Source organism: Heptranchias perlo, chromosome 6, assembly GCF_035084215.1.
Source record: "Heptranchias perlo isolate sHepPer1 chromosome 6, sHepPer1.hap1, whole genome shotgun sequence".
In the NCBI taxonomy this organism is placed as follows: Eukaryota; Metazoa; Chordata; class Chondrichthyes; order Hexanchiformes; family Hexanchidae; genus Heptranchias; species Heptranchias perlo.
In genome coordinates this window covers 111,295,789-111,314,162 of record NC_090330.1, presented here as the reverse complement: position 1 = coordinate 111,314,162, position 18,374 = coordinate 111,295,789, and the positions used below count along the sequence as shown (strand labels likewise).

At 44.0% G+C, this 18,374-nt stretch overlaps 1 protein-coding gene across 8 annotated transcripts in view; it reads left to right on the top strand.

Annotated features, from left to right (window-relative positions):
* Nucleotides 1–18,374, top strand: part of ankrd10a (ankyrin repeat domain 10a) — a 68,331-nt gene that overhangs the window by 8,628 nt on the left and 41,329 nt on the right. For 5 of the 8 annotated variants that reach the window (XM_067986646.1, XM_067986651.1, XM_067986653.1 and 2 more), the window contains one exon: nt 13,259–13,411. In XM_067986646.1, coding sequence (XP_067842747.1) covers nt 13,259–13,411 — 153 coding nt within the window. Of the gene's footprint in view, nt 1–900; nt 1,082–13,258; nt 13,412–18,374 lie in introns of all 8 variants that reach the window. The other 3 variants (XM_067986648.1, XM_067986649.1, XM_067986650.1) reach the window with 1 other exon arrangement.

Below are 18,374 nucleotides of genomic sequence, written 5' to 3'. Positions count from 1 at the left end.
ACCCAGCCTCTGCTCTGCTCATGTAGTATGTTTGATTGGCAGCTCTTTTTGAATTTGAGACGCATTTAAATTTCCTTTGTCCCAGTAAATTATAGAAAGGTTACAGCACGGAAGGAGGCCATTCGGCCCATCGAGTCCCCACCGGCTCTATGCAAGAGCAATCCAGCTAGTCCCACTCCCCGCCCTTTCACTGTAGCCCTGCAAGTTTTTTCCTTTCAAATATTTATCCAGTTCCCTTTTGAAGGCCATGATTGAATCTGCCTCCACCACCCCCTCAGGCAGTGCATTCCAGATCCTAGCCACTCGCTGTGTTAAAAAAAAAAGTTTTCCTCATGTCACCTTTGGTTCTTTTGCCAATCACCTTAAATCTATGTCCTCTGGTTCTTGACCCTACTGCTAATGGGAACAGTTTCTCTCTATCTACTCTGTCTAGACCCTTCATGATTTTGAATACCTCTATAAAATCTCCTCGCAACCGTCTCTGTTCCAAGGAGAACAACCCCAGCTTCTCCAGTCTATTCACGTAACTAAAGTCCCTCATCCCTGGAATCATTCTAGTAAATCTCCTCTGCACCCTCTCTAAGGCCTTCACATCGTCACAGTAAAGTTTTGAAAAGTATTTCTCAGCCTACCTTGTTCAAATTGGATAACCTTCTGAAGCTATCAGAGAGACCAAAGAAACTCTGAATGGGCAGCTATAAACAGCCACATAAAGATTAATATTCCGCCACCTTGTGTTTGATCTGCTGCACATTGCAGCTTATTGCAGCAGCCTGACTGTTATTTTCTACTATTCAAGGAGGGATATTTAAGCCGGTATCTATCGTTAATCAGTAGTGAGTCATTGCTCCTGTCATTTATTCACTTACTTATTAATAAATGTGTTTGACTGTTCATAAGGAAGCTGCAGTCTAGTGAACTGTTCATTCTACCGCCATCCGAAGCTCAGAAAGGAAGGGCACATGATAGAACCAGTAGCCGATCCCTGTCTCACTACAAGTTACCCAGAGATTCAGTGGGTAAAAACTCCTCTGGGCCTCGAGGATTCACCTATGAGAATGGTTTAAGACACTGAACGCAAGTAAGAAGCCTAAAACGTTACCCTCCCTAATAAACTGTAGTTTAAAAACCTAGTTAATTTGGCCATAACATTGTTTAATTGATCGGGTTTTTTTTAGAACAATGTAGTTTGTTTTGCAGCTCTATGGGGTCAGTAAGGTTTCCTCACAGACCTGCTGTGCTCCTTCAGGTGGCCTGAGTTTTTCATTTCCAGGCCTCTTGCCCATTTTGCTTGCGCTCAGGTACAAATGGATAGTTACAGCCCGTACTCGCAGTGGAGCAAGTCTACAACTTGCTAGAATCTTTTGTGTTGAATACGGAGCGTGTTGGTGTCCTTGAATACTAAGCCCCAGATGATTAGTAAGTGTGCATCTATGCTGCATGGTCTTTTCCCGTTCCTTTGGGGAGAAAGAAGCAAATGCATAAGACAACAGGGGGTAAAGGAGCTGAGTTGACTCTGGGGCCTCTTGTCAGTGGAAGGATCACAAAGAACTGATCTACTGGAATAACAAGGAAATCCCTGGCAGGTGGCTGAATTTTCTTCCACTGGAGCTCACAATCCAGGCCGACACTCCCAGTGCCGTACTGAGGGAGTGCTACACCGTCGGAGGTGCCGACTTTCGGATGAAACGTTAAACCAAGGCCTCTAGGTGGACGTAAAAGATCCCACGTCCACTATTGGAAGAAGAGCATGGGAGTTCTCCCTGATGTCCTGGTCAATATTTATCCCTGGACCAACATCACTGAAACAGATTATCTCGTCATTTATCACGTTGCTGTTTATGGGATCTTGCTGTGCACAAATTAGCTGCTGCGTTTCCTACATTACAACAGTGACTACACTTCAAAAAGTACTTCATTGGCTGCAAAGCACTTTCGGATGCCCTGAGGTAGTGAAAGACACAATATAAATGCAAGTCTTCCTTCATTCCTTGACCTTCCACTGAACCTAACTCCTACCCCCAGTTAGGATGCTTCTAGCCAGGATGTACGTTGTCTGCTCTCTGATTAATTCTGAATCTTGGTCTGGAAAAGTGAAGGTTGTACATATTCTCCAGAGAGCAGAATTATTCTGAAGCTCTAACAGACGTTTCCGAGTGGGAGAGCCCGTGAAGACGTCTCCTGCCTGTTATGATTGTGTTTAAGGGTAAAGTACTCTTGGTGTAGTCCTGGACTCTGTGTGGATGGTGACTTTCATTCCAGCCTCAATATTTCAGATGGTGATGCATGTTTTTCTGCAATTAAAAAGGTACTTTGAGAAACCAACGAGATAGGTGTACATAGGAATAGGAGGAGGCCATTTGGCCCCTTGAGCCTGTTCCATCATTCAATGAGATCATGGCTGATCTGTGACCTACTCCATGTACCTACCTTAGCCCCATATCCCTTAATACCTTTGGTTAACAAAAATCTATCAACCTCAGATTTAAAATTAACAACTGAATTAGCATCAACTGCAGTTTGCAGACAGGAGTTCCAAACTTCTCCCACCCTTTGTGTGTAGAAATGTTTCCTAACTTCACTCCTGAAAGTCCTGGCTCTAATTTTTAGGCTCTGTCCCCTAGTCCTAGACTCCCCAACCAGCGGAAATAGTTTCTCTCTATCGACCTTATCAGTTCCCCTCAATATCTTAAATATTTCGATCAAATCACCCCATAATCTTCTAAATTCCAGGGATACAACCTTAGTTTGTGTAAAAAGCAAAATACTGCAGATGCTGGAAATCTGAAATCAAAACAGAAAAGGCTGGAGAAGCTCAGCAAGTGAGGCAGCGTCTGTGGGGAAAGAAACAGAGTTAATGTTTCAGATCGAAGACCTTTCGTCAGAACTGGAAGATGTTAAAAGTTAAAGTTTTTGAGCAAGTACAAAGCCAGGGAAAGGGGGGAGGGAGGGGAGGAAAGAATAAAAGGGAGGGTCTGTGATAGGGTAGAGGGCACGAGTGATTAAATGACAAAAGGGATGATGGTGCAAGGCAAGGAAGGTGGTAATGGGACGGGTTAAGAAACAAAAGATTATTCAGTAGCAGCTGTAAATGGCAGCAGCAGAACCATTACCAGCACTAGCTGACCGAAAAAATGGGAGCAGTGGTTATGATCTGAAGTTATTGAAATCAATTTTGAGTCCGGAAGGTTGTAAAGTGCCTAAACGAAGGATGAGATGCTGTTCTCATCGAAACATACAAAATTCTAACAGGGCTAGACAGACTAGATGCAGGGAGGATGTTCCCGATGGCTGGGGAGTCCAGAACCAGGGGTCACAGTCTCAAGGTACGGGGTATGCCATTTAGAACTGAGATGAGAAATTTCTTCACTCAGAGGGTGGTGAACCTGTGGAATTCTCTACCACAGAAGGCAGTGCAGGCCAAGTCATTAGATATATTCAAGAAGGAGATAGATATATTTCTTAGTGCTAAAGGGATCAAGGGATATGGGGAAAAAGCAGGAACAGGGTACTGAGTTAGACGATCAGCCATGATCATTTTGAATGGCGGAGCAGGCCCAAAGGGCCGAATAGCCTACTCTTGCTCCTATTTTCGATGTTTCTATGTTCCTCGAGTTTACGTTGAGCTTCATTGGAACAGTGTAGGAGGCCGAGGTCAGAGTGGGAGTGGGACAGGGAATTAAAATGGCAAACGATCGGCAGGCCAGGGTCACGCTTGCGGACAGAGTGGAGGTGTTCAGCAAAGCGATCACCCAGTCTGCGTTTGGTCTCCCCAGTGTAGAGGAGACCGCATTGTGAGCAGCGGATACAGGATACTAAATTGAAAGAAGTACAAGTAAATCGCTGTTTCACCTGGAAGGAGTGTTTGGGGCCCTGGACTGTGGGAAGGGAGGAGGTGAGCCCTGCAGGAGATGCAACACCTGCCCCTTCACCTCCTCCCTTCCCACTTAGTTTGTGTAATCTCTCCTCGTAATTTAACCCTTGGAGTCCAAGTATAATTCTAGTAAATCTATGTTGCACTCTCTCCAAGGCCAATATATCCTTCCTAAGGCGCGATGCCCAGAACTGAACACAGAACTCCGGGTGTAAGTGTGACACAGATACCCATGTAAACTTTAATTCACACACAGTTACCCTTTTTGTCCTTCTGATAGAGTGGATGGGGAGAAACTGTTTCCAGTGGCAGGAGGGTCAGTAACCAGAGGACAGATTAAAAATAATTGGCAAAAATGCCAGAAGGGAGATGAGGATAATTTTTTTTACACAGCAAGTTGTAATAATCTGGAATGCGCTGCCTGAAAGGGTGGTGGAAGCAGATTCAATAGTAACTTTCAAAAGGGAATTGGATAAATACTTGAAGGGGAAAAATTTACATGGCTATGGGGAAAGAGCAGGGGAGGGGGACTAATTGGAAGCTCTTTCCAAGAGCCGGCACGGGCACAATGGGCCAAATGGCCTCCTGTGCTGTATCGTTCTATAACTGTTACTAAGACAGAGAGTGACTGCAGCATCGACTTCCTTAATCCGTAAAACTGTGAAGCACTCTCATTGTGTAGAAATCTGCCCCCATGGTGCGAATTGTGAATAGGGAACGCTCCCTACGATCCACTTCCTTCTTTCACATCACCAGATCAGAATGCACTCTGTCTGCAGCTGCCTGTAACCAGAGGTTCACAGAATGCACTCTGTCTGCAGCTGCCTGTAACCAGAGGTTCACAGAATGCACTCTGTCTGCAGCTGCCTCTAACCAGAGGTTCACAGGGTGACAAAAAAGATGACCGAAAGACACAAGACAGACACGTTCCTCTATGAACATTAGGACTGTCCAACAGTTCAGGAGGATACATTGCCCCTTTAACAATAGGATAGGGCACAGAGTGATGCCATGTTCTGCCAAATAAACCACCTGCTTTTTACTGGATGGTTTTGTGGTTTGTCATTTGTTAAAAAGATAATATTTGCTCTATTCAGAGTCAGCTGTTTGCAATCGAATACTCCCATCTTGTAGATTTGGTGGATACTTCAGGATTAGCTCCTCAATACTGTAAGATTTATTCCCCACAGATGCATCTCTTTACGTATCAGACACTCAATAGCTACGTTCTTCCGACACGGTTTCTCTGCCAACTTTCCTGTTTGCTGTGCTACCACATGTTGCAGGAAAAAAGGTCAATTTAACACAAGTGGCACATGCCTGTTGCACACAATCATTTAGTAGGACCAACAGACGTGGATTAACATAAGATGTCACTGATTAAATGCTGTCTCTACAAACCCAGAAACATGCAATGATCCACATATATGGGTTGGAGCACAAGAGTAAGGAAGTCTTATAGCAATTGTACAGGGCTTTGACGAGACCTCACCTGGAGTACTGTGTACAGTTTTGGTCTACTTATCTAAGGAAGGATATACTTGCCTTAGAGGCAGTGCAACAAAGGTTCACTAGATTGATTCCTGGGATGAGAGGGTTGTCCTATGAGGAGAGGTTGAGTAGAATGGGCCTATACTCTCTGGAGTTTAGAAGAATGAGAGGTGATCTCATTGAAACCTATAAGATTCTAAGAGGGCTTGACAGGGTAGATGCTGAGAGGTTGTTTCCCCTGGCTGGAGAGTTTAGAACTAGGGGACATAGTTGCAGGATAAGGGGTCAGCCATTTAAGACTGAGATGAGGAGGAATTTCTTCACTCAGAGGGTTGTGAATCTTTGGAATTCTCTACCCTGGAGGGCTGTGGATGCTCAGTCGTTGAGTATATTCAAGACTGAGATCAATAGATTTTTGGACTCTAGGGGAATCAAGGAATATGGGGATTGGGTGGGAAAGTGGAGTTGAGGTAGAAGATCAGCCATGATCTTATTGAATGGTGAATCAGGTTTGAGGGGCCTTATGGCCTACTCCTGCACCAATTTCTTATGTATGTATTTCCTCTTTATAATAGTGACGGTTGTTCAGGAGAAGAGCAAAAAAAAATCTGGCATGTGCAGCATAAAAGCCATCTTCTGAGTCCTTTGCTCTGAGTCCTTTTCTTTGCCTCCTTTGCTGGATAAATCAAGAGAAGAAAAATGTAAACGCTGTAAAGTGAAATAATATAAAGTCTCCTGATTGAGCAGTGCAGCTCAGCATAGAGTTTTGAGTAAATGTTGTCTAGTTTGTCAGACACCTCCTGGAGTACAAGTAGTTGTAGGCTAGACTGCTCCTGGAGTACAAGTAGTTGTAGGCTAGACTGCTCCTGGAGTACAAGTAGTTGTAGGCTAGACTGCTCCTGGAGTACAAGTAGTTGTAGGCTAGACTGCTCCTGGAGTACAAGTAGTTGTAGGCTAGACTGCTCCTGGAGTACAAGTAGTTGTAGGCTAGACTGCTCCTGGAGTACAAGTAGTTGTAGGCTAGACTGCTCCTGGAGTACAAGTAGTTCTAGGCTAGACTGCTCCTGGAGTACAAGTAGTTGTAGGCTAGACTGCTCCTGGAGTACAAGTGGTTCCATCTTTCAGAAGAGAAGACAAACCGTGACCCATCTCCGTGCTCAAGTGGATGCAAAAGATCTTGTGATGCTGTTCAAGAAGAGCAGAGACTTTTCCCAATTGTCCTGACCAACACTCCACCCTCAACACCAAAAGGCAGGTGATTTACAAACACAAGTTCTTCTGTCTGTTCCAGAGTTAGACTGCTCCTTGGGTACAGGTAGTTCCAGGGTTAGATTATCAATACAGTAATTATTTGGTTGTCTGGAGTTGATAATTTTTGGGCAAACATTTGTCTGAGTGAATATGGTGTCACACGGGACAGGGTTTCAGATGCACTGGACACGATAGACTAGCAGGCCTCAAAATTGGTTCCATAAACCGCTGTACTATTGTCTGAGAGGGAGAGTTAACCCTGGGGGCAGAGCATAACTGAGGCTCCACGTACAGCTTGGATGTTTCTGACTTGTTCATGTTATGGATTTCAAGGATGCTGGTACATAGTGCATCAATGTTTGCTACCCAACTGCCAGGTTTTTGCTGAGCTGGATGTTGCTTTATTGTGGGACTCTCAGTACAACATTACCTGCGTATTCCACAGTCTCCTGCTGCAGAGACTTCCCCTATCACTGAGGATACCCTTGGCCTGGAAGACAGGGGCCTGGCTGAGAATCTTGGTTGTATTCAAAGAGTGTCCAGGTTGAGTTACCAAAAGCCCACCTCCTCTGCTCAGAAACCCTACAGAAACCAGGGAGAGATCAATTTGTGATGTAAAGGAAGTTCTGCCAGAGGTGGTGAGAGTTCCATCTGGCTCAGTAAATAACTTCCGTCCTTTTAATCCTGTCCCACTCGATTCCTGGTATCATCAGTACTCCTAAGATTACATTGAATTTACAGCACAGAAACGGGCTATTCAACTCAACTGGTCCATGCCGGTGTTTATGTCCCACACGAGCCTCCTCCCTACTTCATCTCACCCTATCAGCATATCCTTCTATTCCTTTCTCCCTCATGTACTTATCTAGCTTCCCCTTAAATGCATCTTTACTATTCGCCTCAACCACTCCACGTGGTAGCGCGATAGATAATCTTATGTGGAACTACTTTGGGTTGTGCTGTTCCAAACCAAGGGCCTGGTCTATGGAAGGTGAGCAGTCTTGCCGCCAGTTCTTGGGAAGATCTTGGCAGAGTCGAGTATTTCTATGAAATCTTTCGGACAGGAGCTTTAGATGATATCAGAATGGCAGCCCCTGAGAGAACTGCACACCTGTACTGAGATTCTAATGACCCAATTTATTTACAACACAGCTAAGTGCAATGGTAGGCCTGCCATACCAGGCGTGAGAAGGCTGTTAAACTGCAGAAAGTCCCTTTTTTATTTGCTTCATCTTTGCAACTATGTTAAGAATGGAGAACTTTCCAATTGGGCCTGCGGTTATTTGCTCCATTTCATCAAGACAATTGTGAAGACTGACTTGTCTGTTTCCCGATGGTGATGTGGCAAACACAAAAATCACACCATTGTACTATGGTGGGATTGGTTTTGGATTGCTGTAGCAGAGAGCTGGCACCAACACGATGGGCAGAATGGCTGTCTGTGCTGTCAGCTTCTACAGTTCTATAAAATACAGTATTTTAAATGCTGGAATCCAGTGTTTTGCAACAACAGTTTGCATTTATATAGCGCCTTTGGTGTAGAAAAACATGTCCCAAAGTGCTTCAGAGTAGCAGGGGAGGAACCAGGCGAATCTGTAGTTGCCCTCGAAACAGCACGTGATTTCAAGGTACGGTGGTAAACTAAATTATTGGTTTAAGAGCATTCCATTATTTGTTACAGTTTAATAAAAAATCTACACCCTCAGTCCTGCAGCTATGTAGTTTTGTTTGAAAATCATTGTACAACTGTAGCTGTGGGACTCCTCTACTATGGCGACAGACTGGTGAACCTCCCAAGTCTATCAGTGTGTACCATGCAGCAGCTGCAGGGCAGGGGCGGGAGGGACAGGCTGAGGTGGGCAGGGGGCGGGAGGGACAGGCTGAGGTGGGCAGGGGGCGGGAGGGACAGGCTGAGGTGGGCAGGAACGTGCAGCTGCAGCTTGTTCACCCGGTGCTGCCGATGCCTGATCCAGAGGGAATGTGAGCGTCTGCTTGAAGCTAAATGCTAATTGTCAGCTCGTCAGTGCCCCTCCTTTTATTAACTAAAAAGTAAGATAAAATTCAGCCTCTGTTTCTGTGAGTTGCCAGAGGTTTTGAACCATTCTTGTTGCTCTGGTTTATTAACTGAGCTAATTATGGAAGATGTCTGTTGGGAAACTAAGCAAACAATTGAATGTATTGTGCATATTGTTCAGAAGTGAATTCCAAACCAAATTGTTTCAAAGTGCATATAATCTCTTGTTTGTTTTGTGTGTACCATTGCCATAATTCACGAACCTTAATTCCCAAGCCTCCAAGGATAGTGTGTGCATTGTGAGCTACCTTCCCTTTCCCCTAATCAAAAAAAACATTTATTTTTTTACAGAAAATACACTGTTTTAAAGAGTAACTCGAGGTCTGGATTGAAATTGATCAAATTGAGAGCCTTATTGACATTTCATTGTCATGGAATGATACATCACAGAAGGAGGCCATTCAGCCCATCGTGCCTGTGTCGGCTCTTTGAAAGAGCTGTCCAATTAGTCCCACTCCCCTGCCCCTTTCCCCATAGGCCAATAAATTTTTCCTTTCCAAGTATTTATCCAATTCCCTTTTGAAAGTTATTATTGAATCTGCTTCCACCGCCCTTTCAGGCAGCACATTCCAGATCATAACAACTCGCTGTGTAAATAAATTCTCCTCATCTCCCCCCCCGGCTCTTCTGTTTTCTTCAATACGTTGTGACGTTCTGGAGCTCCAGGTCATCTCCACAATTGTCTGTCTCTTCATCAAACTACTGCCCATCCACAAAGATTTAGATTCTCTCTTTCTTGACTCTGAGAAAAGATCGGTGAAGTTGATGGGGGGGAGGAGAGGCCTGATAAAGGCAGTAGTGAGAAAGGATGTTAGCTCAGAAAACCAGGATACAGAATCAGTATGGGTGGAGCTAAGAAATAACAAGGAACTGAAAACACTGGTGGGAGTAGTTTACAGGCCCCCTAACAGTAGTTATAGTGTTGGACAGAGTATAAATCAGGAAATTAGAGGAGCATGTAACAAGGGCAATGCAATAATCTATTTTCATATAGACTGGACGAACCAAATTGGCAAAAGTAGTTTGGAGGATGAGTTCATGGAATGCATGCGGGACAGTTTCCTAGAACAATATGTTGAGGAACCAACCAGGGAACAGCTATTTTAGATGTAGAATTGTGTAATGAGACAGGATTAATTAGTAATCTTATAGTAAAGGATCCTCTGGGCAAGAGTGATCATATGATAGAATTTCATATTGAGTTTGAGAGTAGTTAAGTCTGAAACTAGGGTCTTAAATTTAAGCAAGGCCAATTATGTAGATATGTGGGGCGAGTTGGCCAAGGTAGATTGGGAAATTAGATTAAAAGATATGACGGTAGATAAGCAATGGCGAACATTTAAAGAAATAATTCATAATTCTCAATTAACATCCATACCCTTGAGGAATAAAAATCCACAGGAAAAGTGATCCAACCGTGGCTAACTGGAGAAGTTAAAGATAGTATTTGGTTAAAAGAGGCTTATAATGTTGCCAAAAAGAGGAGTAAGCCTGAGGATTGGGAGGGTTTTGGAAATCAGCAAGAAGTTGATAGAGGGAGAAAATTGAATATGAGTGTAAACTAGCAAGAAATATAAAAACAGATTGTAAGAGCTTCTACAAGTATATAAAAAGGAAGAGATTAGCAAAAGTAAACATTGGTCCCTTAGAGGCTGAGACAGGAGAAATTATAATGGGGAATAAGGAAATGGCAGAGATGTTAAACAAATATTTTATATCTGTCTTCACAATAGAAGACACAAAAACCATACCGGAAATAGTGGGGAACCAAGGGGCTAATAAGAGGGAGGAACTTAAAGTAATTAAGATTAGTGTCTCATTCTTAAAAAAAAGAAAAAAGTCTCATTGAAACATACAAAATTCTTACAGGGCTTAACAGAGTAGATGCAAGGAGGATGTTTCCCCTGGCTGGGAAGTCTAGAACCAGGGGTTGCAGTCTCAGAATAAGGGGTAGGCCATTTAGGACTGAGATGAGGAGAAATTTCTTCACTCAGAGGGTGGTGAATCTTTGGAATTCTCTACCCCAGAGGGCTGTGGAGGCTTAAAACAGAGATCGATAGATTTCTAGATGTTAAAGGCATCAAGCGATATGGGGATAGTGCAGGAAAATGGCTTCGAGGTAGAAGATCAGCCATGATCTTGTTCAATGGCGGAGCAGGCTCGAGGGGCCAGATGGCCTACTCCTGCTCCTATTTCTTATGATCTTATGTAACGGAAAAGTACTGGAGAAATTAATGGGACTAAAAGCCGACAAATCCCCAGGACCTGATGGCCTACATCCTAGGGTTCTAAAAGAGGTGGCTGCAGAGATACTGGGTGTACTGGCTTTGATCTTCTAGAATTCCCTAGATTCTAGAATGGTCCCTGTGGATTGGAAGATAGCAAATGTAACCCCACTATTCAAGAAAGAAGGGAGAGAGAAAACAAGGAACAACAGGCCAGTTAGCCTGACATCAGTCGTCGGGAAAATGCTAGAATCTATTATTAAAGATGTAGTAACAGGGCACTTAGAAAATCATAATATGATTAGTCGGAGTCAACATGGTTTTATGAACGGGAAATCATGTTTGACAAATCTATTAGAGTATTTTGAGGGTGTAAGTAGCAGGGTCGATAAAGGGGAACCAGTGGATGTAGCGTGTTTGGATTTTCAAAAAGCATTCGATAAGGTGCCACATAAAAGGTTGTTACTCAAGATAAGGGCTCATGGAGTTGGGGTAATATATTAGCATGGATTGAGGATTGGTTCACCGACAGAAGAGAGTAGGGATAAACGGTCAATCTCAGGTTGACAGGCTGTAACTAGTGGGGTGCTGCAAGGATCAGTGCTTGGGCCTCAGCTATTTACATTCTACATTAATGACTTAGATGAAGGGACCGAGTGTAATGTATCCAAGTTTGCTGACGATACAAAGCTAGGTGGGAAAGTAAGCTGTGAGGAGGACACAAAGAGATATTGACAGGATAAGTGAGTGGGCAAGAAGGTGGCAGATGGAGTATAATGTGGGGAAATGTGAGGTTATTCACTTTGGTAGGAAAAATAGAAAAACAGAATATTTTTTAAATGGTGAGAAGTTATTAAATGTTGGCATTCAGAGGGATTTGGGTGTCCTTGTTCACGAAACACAGAAAGTTTACATGGTGGTACATCAAGCAATTAGGAAGGCAAATGGTATGTTGGCCTTTATTGCAAGGTGGTTGGAGTACAAGAGTAAGGAAGTCTTGCTGCAATTGTACAGGGCTTTGGTGAGACCACACCTGGAGTACTGTGTACAATTTTGGTTTCCTTATCTGAGGAAGGATATACTTGCCTTAGAGGCAGTGCAGTGTAGGTTCGCTAGATTGGTTCCTGGGATGAGAGGGTTGTCCTATGAGAAAAGATTGAGTAGAATGGGCCGATACTCTCTGGAGTTTAGAAGAATGAGAAGTGATCTCATTGAAACATGTAAGATTCTAAGAGGACTTGATAGGGTAGTTGCTGAGATGTTGTTTCCCCTGGCTGGAGAGTCTAGAAATAGGGGACATAGACTCAGGATAAGCGGTCGGACGTTTAGGATTGAGATTAGGAAGAATTTCTTCGCTCAGAGGGACGTGAATATTTGGAATTCTCTACCCCGGAGGGCTGTGGGTGGTCAGTCATTGAATATACTCAAGACTGAGATCGATAGATTTTTGGACTCTAAGGGAATCAAGCAATATGGGGATCGAGGGGTGGGGGGAAGTGCAGTTGAGGTCGAAGATCAGCCATGATCTTATTGAATGGCGGAGCAGGCTCGAGGGGCCGTATGGCCTGCACCTGCAGCCTTAGGTTTTTATTCTCTTTCTTTGTTTGACAAATTTGGCAGCTACAGTAATGAAGTAGTCTGTTCTTGAAACTTCAACAGTGAAATTTCTTGTTAGTCGCGGCCTTGATTTGTTTTATACTCAACCAAATGAAAACGGAATATTTTGTTTAAGGTCTAATAGCTTGTTCTCAGAATAACCATTGGTTGTTATTCTCCAGCATTGTGATCAGAGTTGGATAAATCTTCCCGTTGTCTCTGTGATTTGGTTATTAAAGTCGCCATTAACCATGTGTCCATGTTCAGACTTGCTGTTCATTGGATGTAACTTAGAAAGTGATTTTCCTTATCTCAGACCGAGGAATCTGGCTCCTGGAGTTGCCCAAAGGTTGATGTCTTTGTCTAAAGCTTTTAAGCTGTAATTTTCCTCTTTGTCATATGCTCACGTGGTCAAGTAAAAATAAAAAATCAGGACCATTTTTAATAAAGTAAAATGGGAGTCCTGACATTTGTCTCCACCTTTCTGGGACTTACTCAATTTAAGGCAGCGTTCACTTCTGGCAAGGTGTGTACTCTCAAAGCCTGTAGTGTGGTGTTGCTTTGACCAGATTGAAAATGGAATATTGGTATTTGAAACAATACTCCAATGATTGAGAATGCACAAGACTGCTTATCTCATTGTTAGTGTCATTGTTAGATTGTCTGGAATTGGTGTCATTGCATTGAATTGGTAATAGTTTGAATGTGATAAAATGGTAATTCACTTTGTTCTCTTCTGTTTTGTAGCTGGAGTGTGTAATGCAGTTGGTGCAGGCAGGAGTTGGAGTTAACATCTCAACAACACGCTTTGCTCAGACTCCAGCCCACATTGCAGCTTTTGGAGGGCATCCTCGAGGCTTGCTGTGGCTGATCCAAGTGGGAGCAGATTATAATATACAGGTAAGCCCAAAGGGTAGAGAAGATTCATTTGGGTCTCCATTCAACGCAATTTAAATTTAGAACATGCTCAGAGACCTCCAGTCTGTCGCAGCCACTATCCGTTCCGACAGTAATGTAATAGTTTTGGTTTAGATTTGTGTCGGCTGTCGTCTTCCTCGTGGCCCCCAGAAATCAGTCGCGATGCTGTTAGAGAGCGCGTTCACTGTATTTAGTTCCTGTCAAAGAAAACTGCACCAAATGGGAAAAGGACATGGAAAGACCTGCACTTCATGCATTAGAAAAGTGATGCAACAGTGTCTCTGAACGAGGCACTTATTTTAAAAAAGAAGTTTACAAATGGAGCGTAGGAAGAGATAGGAAATTGAGAATTGGTAAGCTGACTGAACTTGAGTTGTATTCTTTGAAATAAATTTCATGGCCCAGATTTTCCCTGCATAGGAAATTGTGGTGTGTGCGCGTGTGTGTGTCCTGCATTGTGTGCGCGTGTGTGTGTCCTGCATCGCGCACCTGTGTGTGTGTGTGTGTGTGTGTGTGTGTGTGTTGCTGTCCATACTTGTCTGTCCCAGTCTATGCATTGTATACTACAAGAAGAATTTTGTTAAAATAACAGTCTAATTTAAAAATGGGCACAAATGACTATCAGTTTAAAAATGCTTGACCTTTTAGTTTAAATGAATTTATGGATTTTATCCTAAACCATTTACTGTAAGTAGGACAGAAGTTTTTCAATGGATTCCCTACTGTACAGTTAAATTTGCATGGAGTTAGTGCCCGACCTATTTCACAACACATGGGGTAATCTTTTATTTAGTAACTGTTTAAAATACTTGCTGCGAAGGATTGCATTAAGCCATATGCTCTGGTATTTTGTTTGGAATATTTCCATCCTGTCGTCCAATGAGACTTCTGCAAAATATAAAAGGTTACACAGCCAAGATTAACAAGGACTTAAGTTATCAGTCACTTGGTACTGCTGTTTTATTAAGAACGAACTTGCATTTGTACAGTACCTCACACCCTCGGGACATCCTAAAGTGCTTCACAGTTAGTGTAGTCACTGTTGTGCTATAGGCAAACACGGCAACCAATTTCTGCACAGCAAGATCCCACGAACAGCAGTGAGATGACTGACCAGTTAATTTGTTTTGACGGTGTTGGATGAATGTTGGTCACAACATTGGGACAACTCTCCTGTTTTTTCAAATAGCTGCCATAGGATCTTGTACGTCCGCCTGAACATCTAAGAATTTAACGTCTCATCCCCAAGACAGTGCAGCGCTCCCTCGGCGCTGACCCTCCGACGGTGCAGCGCTCCCTCGGCGCTGACCCTCCGACGGTGCAGCGCTCCCTCGGCGCTGACCCTCCGACGGTGCAGCGCTCCCTCGGCGCTGACCCTCCGACGGTGCAGCGCTCCCTCGGCGCTGACCCTCCGACGGTGCAGCGCTCCCTCGGCGCTGACCCTCCGACGGTGCAGCGCTCCCTCGGCGCTGACCCTCCGACGGTGCAGCGCTCCCTCGGCGCTGACCCTCCGACGGTGCAGCGCTCCCTCGGCGCTGACCCTCCGACGGTGCAGCGCACCCTCGGCGCTGACCCTCCGACGGTGCAGCGCTCCCTATTGACTCAATTGTGGAGCAGGACTTCAACCCACAGCCGTCTGACTCGGAGGCCAGAGTGGCACCACTGAGCCAAACTGATACGGATAGTCACAATTGGCAAAGTTCCCACTCCCTTTTACACTATTTAAAATTTTGGGGTTTATTTTCCTTGAACTATAACTGATTGCAGCTGATGTATTACATGCCTCACTATCGGAGTTGGATAGGAAAATGGAGTGTTCCTTTTTGTGGATCTTGGCAGTTTCCAGGACACTCTGTCGGTATGAAATACTTTGCAATCAGGATAGAGAATTAGGCTGTCCTTACTGTGTCCCAGCAGTGTGCCTTAACTCCAGCTTTACAAGAACATTCCTAACACACACGTATGACATTGTCTTTTCCCACATCCCTTTTCCTTGAATGCCCGATCTTTCTGGATGGATGAATTAAGATGGACTGAATAAACTTCCTCATCCGTCATTATCTTGCGATTGAGTGACCTGCATTAATTCCTAAATTAAAAACAAAAGTGTCTCACAGACAGCAGAGCCAAGCTCTCTACTAATTTTCATTCCACCCAGGTAATTCTCTCTCTGTATAGAATGCCAATTCTATGTTAGAGCTAAATTCTATCAGAGTGGATGCCAAGAAGGAAAAGTAAACAAAGGCACTGCTGGTGACTAAAGAGGAAAAAATGTTTTTGAAGCTTACGCAGACTTTGAAATGGAGACGGGACTGACTTCCTCTCCAAACTGATGACTGATGGAAAACTTTCGCTAAATGAGATCTTAAGAAAACGTGTTGGCAGACTTAGTGAAGGTTAATTTGGGACTGCATGAGTGCTCGTCAGTCAGCAGTGCAGTGAAGGTTGATTTGGCACTGCATGAGTACTCGTCAGTCAGCAGTGCAGTGAAGGTTGATTTGGCACTGCATGAGTACTCAGTCAGCAGTGCAGTGAAGGTTGATTTGGCACTGCTTGAGTACTCGTCAGTCAGCAGTGCAGAGTCGCAACTGGTAGCAGTGCAAGGTGGAGGAAACTTGGGAGACTGCACTGGGCCTTGTATAGAGAAGAGGGGAGGTATGTGTTGGGATGAGGTGATACACTCCCACAGAAGATCTTACCCGTAATAAATCCAATAAGGAGTTCAAGAGAAACTTCTTTACTCAGGGAGTGGTTAGAATGTGGAACTTGCTACCACATGGAGTAGTTGAGGCGAATAGCACAGATGCATTTAAGGGGAAGCTAGATAAATACATGAGGGAGAAAGGAATAGAAGGGATTATGATGACAGGGGGAGATGAGGAAGCTCATAAGGAGGCTCGTGTGGAGCATAAACACCGGCATGGACCTGTTGGGCCGAATGGCCTATTTCTGTTCTGAACATGCTATGTAACTTTTGGAACAAGGAGTGGTCTCTAATTGGTTCATTCTTCGGATTAATGTACCTTCTTGCAAAAAGTCAGGTTTGTTAATGAATAGGGAAGTGATATTTCATGTAGTGACCCAGAGCAGCTGACAAATTGGTAGAGGATTTGAATGCAATTCTCAAACATAGTTCAGTTACTAAAACTGGAAATAATGGAAGTAATTTTGCACACCGCCGCTCAGGCTGCAGCCTGCAGTTGAGACTGTTACAACACCATCCGTTTAACAATCCCAGGAACACAACGTGTCTCGTTTCAGGCTGCAATGTTTCCCAGGTGACTGAGCATGCCTGCCAGGATGGAGGAGGGCTGTGTGCAACGCGTTCCAAGAGCAAAGGCCTCTGAAGTTGGGCAAAGTGCAGATGGTATTACATTGGAGCTGAAGAGTGTGGAGTCTTTCAGGACTGTAAAAACTTCAGTGCTTGGCTGGACTGACAAAACCACGATGCTCAAGTTTACCAACAAGCAAGATTGTGCTCGGTTTGAATCCCTTCATTAATTCACTCTTTGCGATTGGCCACTGGTCCTGGAACCATGCTATATCTTTTCACCTCAACACCTTGCTGGAATGGACAATGTAGCAGCCAGCTCATTGTTGGCGCATCTACACCGCACATGTTCAAGTGACAGACACGGAGTAGCCCAGAGTTGAATCTGGTTGCCAGGAGAAGTTCCTGAATCAGATCCCGAGATGAGAGCAAAGTATTTTGGAGTCTGTTGTGGAGAGATGAGCTCTAGTTTGTTTCTTGGAGTTCTTCAAAAAGTAAGTGTGGAGGGAGAAATAATGTTCCTGATAAATCCATACTGGCCACACAAGGGCAGCTTTCCCGAATTGACACTCCTAGTAGGGAGCTTTACACGGAGGAAGTGCAAATCAGGAATTTGGGAGCAGAGATCAGCGCACCCAATTTATTAGCCGCACAATTTTCTGTCCATTAATTTAATGGACAGCAAGTTCTTTGTGGTCCATTTGAATATCATTGAATTTATCTAAAAACCGCACAGAAATATACCACCTCCTTTGACTGGAGGCCAGAATCGTGCACTCATCTCCATCAGGCTGCTTTGTGATAGCAAATCCATTGAACAGAAATGCTAGATTGTACGACCCTCGGGATTTGATTGAAAGCCCCCTCCATACACCATTAGGATAACCCTAGACCATCCAACAGGTACATTCTACAACCGGAGTCATTTCCTCTCCCTGACTTCCCCTTCCCTGTCTAAAAAGGAAATCATTACAGGTACATAGACTATACATAACAGCACTTCTTCATTACTAGTTGGTCAAGACCAGCAAAGAAATGACTTGCAGACGGTGGGAATAGATTGCTAAAGTAATTAATGACAAACACTGGCATATGCTCTCGTTCTGAAAGGAACAGGAAGGGCTGGTTGGGAAATTACTTGGTATGTGGAGCATGTTGCCATCTGAATACCAAAGGGTGTCACAAGTTAAGGCAATCTACAACAACAACTTGCATTTATATAGCGCCTTTAACGTAGGGAAATATCCCAAGGCGCTTCACAGGTGTGATTATCAGACGAAGGTTGTTACTGAGCATCCCCCGCGTAGTGCACTGTTCTGACTGGGAAGTATCTTCATTGGAGATTTCTGGTTGGATAAGACACCTACATTGTGATCAGGTCACAGTGGGAAGCAATGGACAGGCCACAGAGCCAGACAGAGCTTTGTAAAACCATGCAAGACAGCTTTGCAGAGGCTTTCTAAGTTGACCTATCTATGGCTGACCAAGTTCATTAACCCTTGACATTTCCTGATAAGTTCCTCAATCATAGCATTCTGCTAATTTGCAAGTATCTGTTTAGAAGCTGAAGTCCAAAGAGCACATGAACCAGTAGGATACAAACCACTGTTAGGTTCAGACCAATTCCTAAACCAATCAACATAACTGAATTCCAGCATTCCATTCCCAATGCAC